At 40.5% G+C, this 12,500-nt stretch overlaps 1 protein-coding gene across 4 annotated transcripts in view; it reads left to right on the top strand.

The window, feature by feature from the left end:
* Positions 1-11,016, top strand: part of LOC113813010 (serine/arginine repetitive matrix protein 2) — a 20,365-nt gene extending 9,349 nt beyond the window's left edge. The window contains exons 3-10 of one of the 4 annotated variants that reach the window (XM_027364949.2): positions 1-4,639; positions 5,254-5,325; positions 5,531-5,968; positions 6,706-6,933; positions 8,754-8,929; positions 9,068-9,251; positions 9,880-10,039; positions 10,231-11,016. The exon at positions 1-4,639 is cut by the window's left edge and continues 1,614 nt beyond it. In XM_027364949.2, coding sequence (XP_027220750.2) covers positions 1-4,639; positions 5,254-5,325; positions 5,531-5,968; positions 6,706-6,933; positions 8,754-8,929; positions 9,068-9,251; positions 9,880-10,039; positions 10,231-10,472 — 6,139 coding nt within the window. In that variant the 3' untranslated portion in view covers positions 10,473-11,016. Of the gene's footprint in view, positions 4,640-5,121; positions 5,326-5,530; positions 5,969-6,705; positions 6,934-8,753; positions 8,930-9,067; positions 9,252-9,879; positions 10,040-10,230 lie in introns of all 4 variants that reach the window. The other 3 variants (XM_027364948.2, XM_027364947.2, XM_027364946.2) reach the window with 3 other exon arrangements.
* The last annotated feature ends 1,484 nt before the right edge of the window (positions 11,017-12,500 follow it).

Raw genomic sequence — 12,500 nt, 5'->3', positions numbered from 1 at the left:
GTTGGATGGAAATGCTGTGTCCAAAGGGGATGGCAAAGTGGAAGATAAACTTCCTGTAGCTGAAATCAAGGTTGAGGAAGGCATTGAATCAACAACTGAGGTCAAGGAAAAAATCAAGGCCAGGTCCAAGGAAGAAGTACCAGTAGAACCCAGTTTTGGTAATCAAACAAATACAGGAATAAAACAGGAAGTTTTGTCAGAAGTGGATTTAGATTCTGATGAAAAACATGATAAGAGTTCAGATGAGGAAGAGGATACCAAGAAGACAGCAGAGGAAATGAAAAGGAAAGAAAGAATGGAGAGAAAGATGAAGAAGAAAATGAAGAAGGCTAAGAGGAAACAGAAAAAGGCAGAGAAGAAAGCAAAGAAAAAAGCAAAGAAGGAAATGAAAAGAAAAGAGAGAGACAGGGAAAGAGAAATGGATGAAAGAAGGGGAAACAGTGACTCAGATACTGGAAGTGAAGAGATGCTTGATACACCAAAAAAAGAGAAGAGAGAAAAGAGAAGTGAGTCTAGGGAGCTAAGCAGAGAGAGAGAGACAGACAGAGGACATTTGAGTGAGGTAAAAAGAAATGAGAAGAGAGAAGGAACTCATGATCAGAAAATAATAAAGGGAGCAGGTGTTCGAGAGAGTGCAGAGAAAGATAGAAGTAGTGAGAAAGAGAGAGAGACGGAAAAAGATAAGTATGACTCTAAGGGTGTAAGAGATAGTGAAGAAAGTGATAGTGATACAAAGGAATGGGAGAGAAAGGAGGAACAAGAAACTGAAAAGGCTCATAGATGGCTTGAGAAAAGGACGCATTATGATGGAGGTAAAGATCACAAGAAAAGAGAAATAAAGGGTGAAGAGGTGCTTGAATCTGGAGACAGAAAGTTTGAGAGAACCTACAAAGATTCCCTAAGTGACACTAAAACAAAAGGGAAAGTCCCTACATTTGAGGACTCTGAAGACAGCCCAACATACACTCCACCAAGGAGAGATAGTAGTGATGAGAGTGAAGACGAACCAGCAAATAGGCGTGGTCATGATAGTGATCGTAGTGTTTCTCCTGATGACTGGAAAAGAAAGGATGAGCCACCATCCCCTCTCTCCTCTGAGGCCAGTGTTGATTCTCTTGACAGGAAGAGCAGGAGGAGATTTAAATCAAAAGGTCATAGAAAAAGAGGTAAGAGCTGGGTTGAAGAAGAGCTGAACTCAGACACCAATCAGTCATGGAGATCCCAGGATTCTTCATCTCCTGAGTATTATTCATCAAAGTTGTCAGAAAAGGACTCCAGAAAGGCTGATTCTGCAAAGTATGTGCCAAGTGACACCTCTGGATATTGTGACTTAAGTCGCTCATCCAGTCCAGTGTCTGAACCAGATTTAGCTAAAACCTCAACAGCTGAATCTAGTGAGGATGACAATGATGATTATAAGAGTGACAAACTGTATGAAAAGCGAGTGGATACATCCGAAGTTATCAGTTTCTCCTTGGATGACATCCCATACCCTCCAGCTGGCTGTCCACCAAGCAAAAATGAGGAGAGTCAAAACAGGGTCCGCAGGGAAAGTGAGAGGTACAGCCCCTCTAACATGTCCATGTCTCCAAGCCCATCATCATCATCGCCGTCACCAAATCAGTCACCAGCTCGCTCACTGTCCTCATCGCCAGCACTTCAGATTCCTTTGCCTCCAACATCTGTCCAGAATATCCCTATCCCACCACTTCCAGGATCTCTTCCAAAGGGCCCTCCTCTGCCACTGCCTGATCTCAAGAAGATTCCCATTCCTCCATCAGGAATACCCCTTCCATCAGTTAAGCCACCTGTACCTCAGGCAAGAACAGTCCCAAGTTCACAGCAGGCAAGCCATGTGCCAGTTGGTCCTCCATTAGTACCCAAAGGGCAGGTACCTTTACCCATTCCACCACCCATGCCACAGAATACTACATCTTCCATGGGATCGGTCCATACGAGGCTTCCTGCCACACAGTCTGTTGCTCCACCATCAAAGTTGCCTTTTACACCTGGGGGACCAACCCTTCTAACTCCAGCACGTGTTCCTATGTCTGTGCCTCCCCCTTCCATTCTTCCTCTCTCGGTTCCTCCACCTACGCCATTATCAGTTCCTCCACCTACTGGTGTCCTACCACCTTTGCCTTTACCGAAGGAGTCACTGCCAGATAAATCAAAAGTGACATCCAGACCATCATCTCAGGACCAGGCTATACCTCCTGTAGCTTTATTATCTCCCACATCGGTCCCCCTGCCAAGCTCCGCATTAAACCTAGATAATGAATATAGTCAGAAAAAGGCAATTGAGGAAGCCAGTACATTAAAAAGTTCTAAGAATGAATCTGATGACACCACTGGATTGGTTTCAACACAGTGGGTGGAAAAGAATTGTGAGCTAGAGGCATTGGAAGATGATAATAGTAAAGATATGAGTAAGAATTCTCGTTCTATACCAATTACATTTAGGCTAGGAGGATCAAAGCAAGGCAGTCTTAAACGATTGCAGAAGGGCCCATTATTACCAGAATTCATTCATGAAGAGGAAGAAGAAGGCCTTAGAGGAAAGCTTGTTGATGAGGAGGATGAGGATCAGTCATCAGAGGTAGCAGAGACAACATCTGATGTATTTGATGCACATAAGGTTATGCCAGCATCATCAAGATCATGGGAACCTTCTAAGGATGAAATGCATGAAGCAAAAAGCTTAAAGGAGGAAAGTCCTCAGAATGTGTCAGTGTCTAAGGGGCGAACGAGGAGATCAAGATCAAGATCTCCACGGAGGATCAGATCTTCGCAGAGGAGCAGGTCGCCACAGAGACGGAGATCACCATCAAGAAGCAGTTCTGTCCAGAGGGATAGATCTCCAATGAGGGGCCACTCAAGAGAGAGAAGTAAATCCCCAAGGATTGGCAGAACACCCTTAAAGAACCGTTCCCCAAGGAGGAGCCGCACTCCTTTACGTAGTAGATCCCCCCAGAGAAGCAAGTCTCCAAAAAGAAGTAGATCTCCAAGAAGATCTAGAGACTCAAGATCACGTAGTTGGTCCCCAAGGAAGCTTGGTAACCGTAGATCTCCAGACAGAAAAAGAAAAATGTCACCTGAGTTTAAGAGGCAAAGAACAAGTCCTGAAAGAAACAAGAGAATGGAGTCATTTAGTCCACGAAGGTCAGTACGTCCGAATAGGGAAGCAAAATCCCCAGTCCGTGTCTTAGGCCCTCGACAGTCAAGGGAAAGACGATCTCCCAAACGATATCGCAGTCCAAGTCCTTCCCCTATAAGAGAAGATAGAATAGGATCACATTTTGCTAGCCCTGACTCAAGACATAGTAGGAGTCCAGAGAAAAGAATACCTACTGTACACCATGGACCAAGAACCCCAGAAAGGTCAGAGAAGATAGAATCTGTTCGGTCGCCTCAGCATGGTTATCAGAGTGATCTTGGACGAGAGAGGACAGCAAAACGAACACTAGAACGATCACAGTCTCCAGAATTGCATGATGAACGTAGAGCATATGCTCAGGGTCGATTAGGCAGACAGGATTATAGAGCCAGCTGCAGTCCAGATTCAAGAAGTCCAGATGGCAGGATTGCACACCATCATAGTCCTGTCCGCAGAAGTCCTTCATGGAGCCCAGTAAGGCAGCACGGCCAGAGCCCCAGTTGGAGAAGTCCTACAAGACAACGGGCTCAGAGTCCAGGTTGGAGAAGTCCCCATTACAGGAGCCCTGAACGTAGGCCTCATTATTCACCTGGAAGAGACCAACACAGTCCTGTTCATCGCTGGAGCCCACATAGGTCTCCAGGAAGATCACCACGAAGGTCCCCTCATCACAGAGGTTCTCCTGGTTCCCCTCTTTGGAGATCCCCTATACGCAGGTCACCAGGAAGTAGGTCACCAATGAGAAGGTCTCCTATTCGTCGATCTTCACCAAGACGTTCTCCTCTGCGCAGGTCTCCCATGAGAAGGTCTCCACTCCGAAGGTCACCTCATAGAAGATCACCTGGATGCAGGTCACCTCTAAGAAGATCACCTCTGCAAAGGTCACCCCTTCGGCGATCACCAAGGAGGTCCCCAAGAAGGTCTCCTCGTAGATCACCACGAAGGTCACCCATTCGGAGGTCCCCCAGACATTCCCCAAGAAGATCACCAAGGAGGTCAATGTCTCCCAGTGTTGACAATGGTGACTATGAACATCATGATAGGGGATGGAATGACTGGGAGTGGTCACGTGACAGAGAGAGGGAGCACAGTCAAGATCGAGAGCATAACCATGATGAGTCAGAGCGCTGGGTCGGCCGCCCCCTGAGTCCAAGGTGCAAACCAGAACCTGAGGTTTACTACAGTCAGCACACCAGGAATATCAGTCGTAATGAGGACACTATTAAAATTGATGCAGACTCCACCATTAGTGACTCTGAACTCACAGGTAGAAGAGAGCAGCTGGGACGAATGACAAGGGAGTCATCTCCTTCAACCTCACCAAGAGACTCTCCGCGACGCCTGTCATTGGATGAACGATTGCAGCAAGAGCATGGCCTTGATGTTGAGGAAGAAAGGCAGAAAAGATTACAACAGCAACAGCAACAACAACAACCTGCACGTCACCTTTATAATTGGGGATACCAAGCTCATCCAGTGCAGGTATGTTTCAATGTTGAATTTGTAATGTCAAACTTGAGTCTGAATTTACATAGTTATTTGTAATGATAAGACAGCTAGGAAATAGCATGCTTTGCTTAAATCATTTACATTTAGAACTATACCATTACAGATAATAAGCAAAGCTAAATGTGAAAGAAGTGCAGATGACATTTCTATATATTTTATTGCTAGCTCTTTTTTTTATTGAGATGTGTATTTTACATTTACTTTCATAAATTGTTTATGTGCTCTGATATAGTATCTAAATCTTAAAAATAAGTGGAATAACAGGGGAAGAATAAATAAAAAGCATAACAAGCTTTTTAATATATCTGCAGTACCATATAAAACAGTAATGGATAAGAGATTCTAAGACTAAATTAATGTAACTCTGGTAGAGACAGTAACAAAAATTATAGCAAGAGATTGCATGAAAACTATTAACCTGCTTACAAGAGTGGTGTTATATTTACCATGGACAGGTTCACCAGTTTCATTATGCGTATGAGGGTGGTAGTGAAGGTGGTGGTGATGGTGGTGGTGGTGGTGGTGGGAATGAGAGCGTAGGTGGTGAAGCATCCTCTCGGGTCATACAGGTTGGAAATATGCTCCAGGTGCTCCCGCAGGACCCGTCAGCTACCCCCACTCCTTCTTCGATGATTGTCCAAACCGGAAATGTCATCCAAGTAAGATTACTTGTTCTTAGTCTCTCTTGCTGATTTTATTTAGTGATATTGATAACTATTATATTCTATATCTGATGTGATGATTATTCATGATAAGAAAATAAAGATAGTTATACAGACCAATTGTTTTAGATTGCTTGTGCTCATATTACATAATTTCTTATATTCCAGATGTATATTTATGCTCCCCATGTCCCATCCCCAGGTTGTGCCAGCAGAGAATATGCAGATGTTGGGTGCAGAGATGGTGCCAGGGATCCCAGTGTCCAATGGGGGGATGATGAGCAGTGTGGTGCAGGTAGTGGCTGGAGGTGTGGTGGGGATGTCAGGGTCATCTCCGGCCCCTGTCCCACCCCCTACATCTTCATCTACAACATCCATCTTAGCTTCTCCGGCAGATTCCTCTCCTGCAAAATCCCGGTCGGGCCTTATGTCCTCTGTTTCATCAGCTATCCCCATGCCAGTCCCTTCCTCCATTCCCTCACCGGTTGCCACACAGGGATCTACCACAGCTACAGTCAATTCACCTGCTGCAGTTGCTTCAGGTGCCCTGTCGGGTCCAGCACCAGCCTTGATGTCTTTGTCCCCCTCAGCTCACACAGCTGGCTTACCTGTCGCCCACCTCATCTCCCTCATCCAACAGGTTTGTGATTTGCGAGTCTCTGTTTGGAAGGGTGTAGTTCATTGGGGATTTTCTGGAGGGATGGATCTCTTTCTTTATCCTCATTGGAATAATTACTTTTGATGGCAGATATGATGGATGGCTTTATAAGAAAAGGAATAGAATGAAGAAGTATATATATTTATATTCAGTATTCCTTTCCCAATCATAAAGTCTGTTTCATATAAATATATTGCCCAGTAAAATGAGTTTTAAAATTGTATTATACAGTATATGAAATATAGTTAAAGCAATTTTTAAATTTTGTGAGAACCCCAATCCTTGGAAAGTCAAAATCAAAGTGAGATTGATATTAAAAGTACCATGGACAAGCTCTAGCCACATTTTCTGAAGGAAAGAAGCCATACCCCAACTCGATAATTAAAGATTATAACCTTATTTGTCTACTATAGATATATGTTTCTCTTCCTCTTTCTCTTTTTTCCTGTTCTTACTGTCTTTTTTTGATAAAATGAAATACTTTTACTTTAATTTTTAAGAATTAAGGTTATGTCCATCATATATGGTGATGATATTGAGTTGAAGAGATGTCATACCAGAAAGCATGCTCAGATTATTCCCCTGAACCATTGAGCTAAAGTGATATGAATCAAAATAATGTCTGCTAGTTTAATTTAGTAGAGTTTATATATTTGTGTATTTCATGTAAGGTTAATTGCCACCCTAGCTAATATATGCCTCCATTTTTATTTTTGCAGCAGATGTCTGGCATTACTGACACTGTTATAGACCCAGAAGTGGCTGCTGCAGAGAAGGAAAAAGCCAAGCAAGAAAGAAGAGAGAGGAAGGAAAAGAGGAGGCGGGAAAGAGAAGCCAGGCGTGAGGCAAGACAGCGCGAGAGGGATAGGCAAAGGGAGAGAGATCTGGCACAGCAAGAAGAGCTAGAAAAACAACTGTCAGATACTGAGGATGAAGTTCTCATTAGGGTAAGTTGGGGAAAAATGGAAAACCAAATTTGAGATGCTACTTTTTATATGCTTATACATATCCACTGTATCTAGAGGCAGAAACACAGAGAGAGGAAATAAAGCTATATCTAACCTGTCAAATTACATTCATAAGTATTCCATTTTGTAACAAGTTTCATTAAGTAAGCAAAAAGATTTAGTATGCACTAATGCACTGTAGCCAAATGGGGTCAGTACCTGTTATAGGCAGTACAAAAATAAAAGCAAAAAATTTTATGAATGATAGCACAAGTTAATGAATCTGCTATAATTATTTTTTTTGTATGGAAATATATTATAAGAACAATCAATTAGTCTGCTCTGTTTCTGATAGCACATTGATTCACTTTATTTCCTTGTAAGTGTTTAATTTGGTAGTCTGTTTTGAATAATGCCTATTTTTCTGAATGGGAATAGGTATTGTTAAGGTTTTCACACACAAACAACAGATTCATTGAATGTGTGTGCTCATGAGAACATTTAGTCAGCTTATAGGGGAGGTTAGCTCTCAGGGAATTGGGGAAAATGTGCTAGTTTGGTAGGTACTTAAGTTAGTCAAATTTTGATATTGTTTTGCCCTTACTAGTTGATACATGTTTCCTGAATATTGGGTTACTGGAAGTGTGGTAATTATTTTTTATGTGTGAAGCCCAAGGCTATTCAGTGACAATGGATTTCAACCTGATTAAGCTTTCCTGGTGTATGAATTAACCCATCGCCGACGGGTAAAAATGGAATGGGCATGACATGATGCCCCTGGCGTTCAGTCCACAACAGCCATGGCATGTACGTACGTGCCACCCGGCAGCAACGGGTTAACACCCAGTTTTGGGCCTAAAAGTTTGCCCTTAAAAATGTAAGAGATACACAAGTGTTAATTGTACTTCCATATATATTTTTTGCATATAACTATTATCAGTCTATTATTATCATTATTATTGTAATTATTATTATTATTATTATTGTTAATATTATTATCATTACTATTGTTATCAATATTATTATTATTATTATTATTATTATTATTATTATTATTATTATTATTATTATTATTATTATTAATAACATTACTATCATTATTATTATTATTATTATTATAATTAGGAATATCATTACTATCATTATTATCATTATTATTATTGTCATTATTATTACTATGACCTCCTCCAAAGAGGTTATGTTTATGGTCATGTTGTTTAGTTTGATTGTTTGTTTGTATGTTCATTGGTTAGTAGGATAACTCAAAAACTTATTCATAAGTTTCTTCTGAAATTTCAACTAGAGGCATGTCTTACCCTAACCTTTATTCCATTAAATTTTGGTGGTGATCTGGATCATGATCTAGATCTAGACATTTTTTAATGATTGCATGAGTTACCCCTATTGTAAATGCACCTCAAAAAGTTAGGAACAGATTTTTATGAACAATTTACCAGAGGTGTGTCTTAGCCTAACTAGATCTCATTAAATTCGGTGGTGATCCGGATCCAGGAATTTTTTGAATGATTACATCAGTTACCCCTATCGCCTTGCCTCCACCAGAGAGGTTATTTTTACTAACGTCACCTGTAAATTTGAGAATGATGAGTTTAACATAATTCTTTAAGTGGGAATATTTTTATTACATCAGTGGCCCTATTACCTTGGCAAAGGTATGCGCTCTCTGAGTGCTTCTGGTTATTATTATTATCATTATTATTATTAATATTACTATTATTATGTTTGATACAGTCATTTACATCAGCCTACAGGCCAAGTGATTCATATGAATTTTTACATTTTACTAATTACTTTTGCAGGAAGCCATGTCAGAAGTACCTGTGATTGGTTCTCCTGTACCCGAGTATGAGGTCCTCGGAGATGATGACGATGAGGAGGATGAGGATGATGAGTCTGGCGAGAGGAAAAAACGGCGGCTCCTCCCCGTCCCTCTGCCACCTGCTGAGAAGGGCATCCTCATGAGCCCAAGTTACAGGTATGGGCCTTTGGGCATGGAGATGTGATTTTAATTTGTTTTAACACAGTTGAAAGTTGTCCTTATGGTAAGAGAAAGAATGTATGTGTTAAATATAGTTCTTTATTCATCATACCATCATGCTTTTTTCTTCTATAGATATCGTGTTGATTATCGTCCCAAAGCGGTTAAGTTTGCGGATGGAATCCTGCCTGGGGAAGGGACTTCTCCCTCTGGTGGTGAGGAAATCCACTCCCCACCTCCTCCTACAGCAAAGGCCACAAAGACTAAGGAAAAGAAACTGCGCAAGAAGCGGAAAGTCAAAGTCAAAATTATAAAACAGGTAGATGTTTATCACTGATTTAGTCTGTCAAAGTAAGCCAAAGGCTGAGGAAAGTAAAAAGTTTTGCTACACTATATGTAGCTCTAGTTTAGTCTGCTTAGTTTATCAAGAACACAAAGTAAATAAATAGTCAGCTAATATACCAGTGAGTGCAGGAATGAAAATGTTGCTGGAAAGGTTGCAATGCAGTCTTTGCAAAAATTGAAGCACTTTAGAAAATGATTTATTGAGTAATTTAACTTCAGATGGTTGGTTGAAGAGAAGAGTAGCAAATCTCTAACATTCACTCCAAACAAAATATTGATGAAGCACCTTATCTGAAAGGCCATAGACACTGAATTGTTTCTTTTTTCCATCGGAATGTTTAATAATTTAAGCTTTTGGTCTTTGTGAAAAAAACTTTTAGGAAAAGAGATATGTCTGTCTGTTAGGTAAGAAGTGAATGCCCAGTGAGATATGTAATACATCTTTTAGCATATATAAACAATATTGTAATTATTTTTGTGGTTCATGAGTTTTAGGTCCTTATCTTTCTCTTCTCTTTAGTTAACCTTTATCTTCCAAATTATGTCTTGACTTTTTTCCTTCCTTCTCATGGCAGTCATTGATACTTTTATTTATTATTTAGTACAACGTGAATGATGACGACAATGACTCGCCTCCACCACCACCACCTGGCTCACCACCACCTCTTGCTGCCATCAAATTGTATCCTGGCTACACCCATTACAGTTACACTGCTCCAGGAACAGCTGTAATCTATACGCAACAGCCACAGCAAGCATATGGTATGTGTTTTGTTTATTAGCTAGTTTGATGTAACTTGAAAGGTTTTATGTTACAGTTTTCATTTTCTTGGTTTCTCTCTAATATCTTAATTACTTGTGCATTATCCCATACATGACTCAGACTAATCAGCAAGATAGGTAGAACAGGATACTATATTTGTTTAACTGATATTTTATTATCATCTTTACAGCCTATACGTCAGGCCAGCAGGGTGCTGTTGCAGTGCCTGGTGGAATGGTCTTACAGTCAGGGACAGGCACTCAGCCACAAGCAGCAATAAGTGGACTAAGTGGAGTCTCCCAAGGAGTATTGCGATATCCAGGCTATGTCTACACCACAGTCTATTCAGCCGGACAGCAGCTACAGTATGTTTTACCGACTCCACTAACATCACAGTCTGCTGTATCAACTCAAAAGATTGCAAAAAAATAATTGAATATTCTTAAATAAAGAAGCTGTTTTGACACGTTCATTAATGAGAACAAGAACTTTTCTGAAAGTCCACTGTAAATTGAAATATTATGTCAAATGAAATTGATATGAATTTAATGACTGGTAAAATGAGTATGTAATTATTCAGAATTTTCTTTCTAGTAATGTGAATATATTTTTGCTCATATTCTTATGGGAAAAGAATGATCATAAAATCATAAACCAAAGACTTTCGGAGTCAGAACTTGGCTATTGTTCAGTGTGCATGATTGTAGAGTTCCCCTTCGTGAAGAGAGTGCATGATATTTTGAATGCCAATGGAAAAAATGATGACAGATGGAAAATTTGGTCCTACAAATACAGACAAGTGTGTGTGTGTGTCAACACTGTTTACAGACATATGCATATGAATTGACTAAATGACTGGATGAACTGCATTTGACTAGTATTTTTAGATAGAAGTTTCATCTACGAATAAAGAATGTTTGGTGTGGACCATAACAGAATCACAGCTATGAAAATCCTCTAATTAGAAAAAGAAAAATGAATTGTAAAGCAACAACTGATAGTAAATGTAATTTATTGGAGTGCCTTAACTCTGTACCAGTTAAGGCAATGCCACTGGGAAAATGTTATGTTCACTTTAGTCTTGTTTTGTTAAATATCTACACATAGATGGCTCTGCCAGTGCTTAGCCACAAAGAAGTCAGGTAGTAGATCGTGTGACAGCACCTTTCCTTGAGTTGGTGGGAAAAATGAGTTTTTTACTAATGCTATCAATATTGATACTGTTATTTTTATTATAGACATTGTAATTACTCTATTGTTAGTAGCATTACTAAGAGCAGTATCAAATAATAGAAAATTTAATTGAAAATCAAGGAAAAGGTTAACCACCTAGTGACGTTACATTTTCAAGCCAAAAATATTGCTTTCTGGGCGGCTTCAAAATCGGCGTGCGGTCGAGTCCAGGAACCTGCGTAAGAGCCGCCCACCACGGGCGACAAAATCAGAGTGCAAGCTCCAATATGGTGTTGCACTGGCGGGACGCCCAGTAATGTTTATTTTTCCGGGTGTCTCATGTGTGACACCAGTTGTAAGTGGGTTAAACAGGTGAGACAAGCACTTCTCATAACTGGCTCATTGGTGACCTAGTACTTGTGGAGCCATCTGTATGTGAAAAGAATTACTTATTTAAACACACAGTGGGCAATGCATGTACGCACATGCCATCCCCGTCTGCATGTGGTTAAGATTTACATTCTCAGTTTATTTTCTCAGATGATATAGATATTCTGTGATGTATATGAATATCTTTTTAGATAATTTGCATATAAAATGTTTATAATCTCAATGGATTTACTTAGATCATTCAGATATTTTATTTTTTTTTTACAAGTAAGGCATTACTCTTATTCATTTAAACTACAAAGTTTCTCTATTAGGTAAAGAAAACTTCTTCTGGATGTTTAGATTATCTCTGTTTGTATATATATAATTACATGCACACCAATATCCACAGCCACATCCACATCCACATCCACATCTACACACACATCTACATTCACACACACACATCTACACACATGTCCACATCCACACACTCATCCACATCCACACACTCATCCACATCCACACACTCATCCACATCCACACACTCATCCACATCCACACACTCATCCACATCCACACACTCATCCACATCCACACTCATCCACATCCACACACTCATCCACATCCACACACTCATCCACATCCACACACGCACACACACACACGCACACACACACACGCACACGCACACACATACGCACGCGCACACACATACGCACGCGCACACACACATGCACACGCACACACACACACACACACACACACACACACACACACACACACACACACACACACACACACACACACACACACACACACACACACACACACACACACACACACACACACACAAAATCAGTGCTCCAAGAGATAAGTAAAACAGGAGATTGGATGCTCCAATATAAGAGTTGAAGA

This window comes from Penaeus vannamei, chromosome 19, assembly GCF_042767895.1.
Source record: "Penaeus vannamei isolate JL-2024 chromosome 19, ASM4276789v1, whole genome shotgun sequence".
Lineage (NCBI taxonomy): Eukaryota > Metazoa > Arthropoda > Malacostraca > Decapoda > Penaeidae > Penaeus > Penaeus vannamei.
This window is presented reverse-complemented; position numbering and strand designations above follow the sequence as displayed.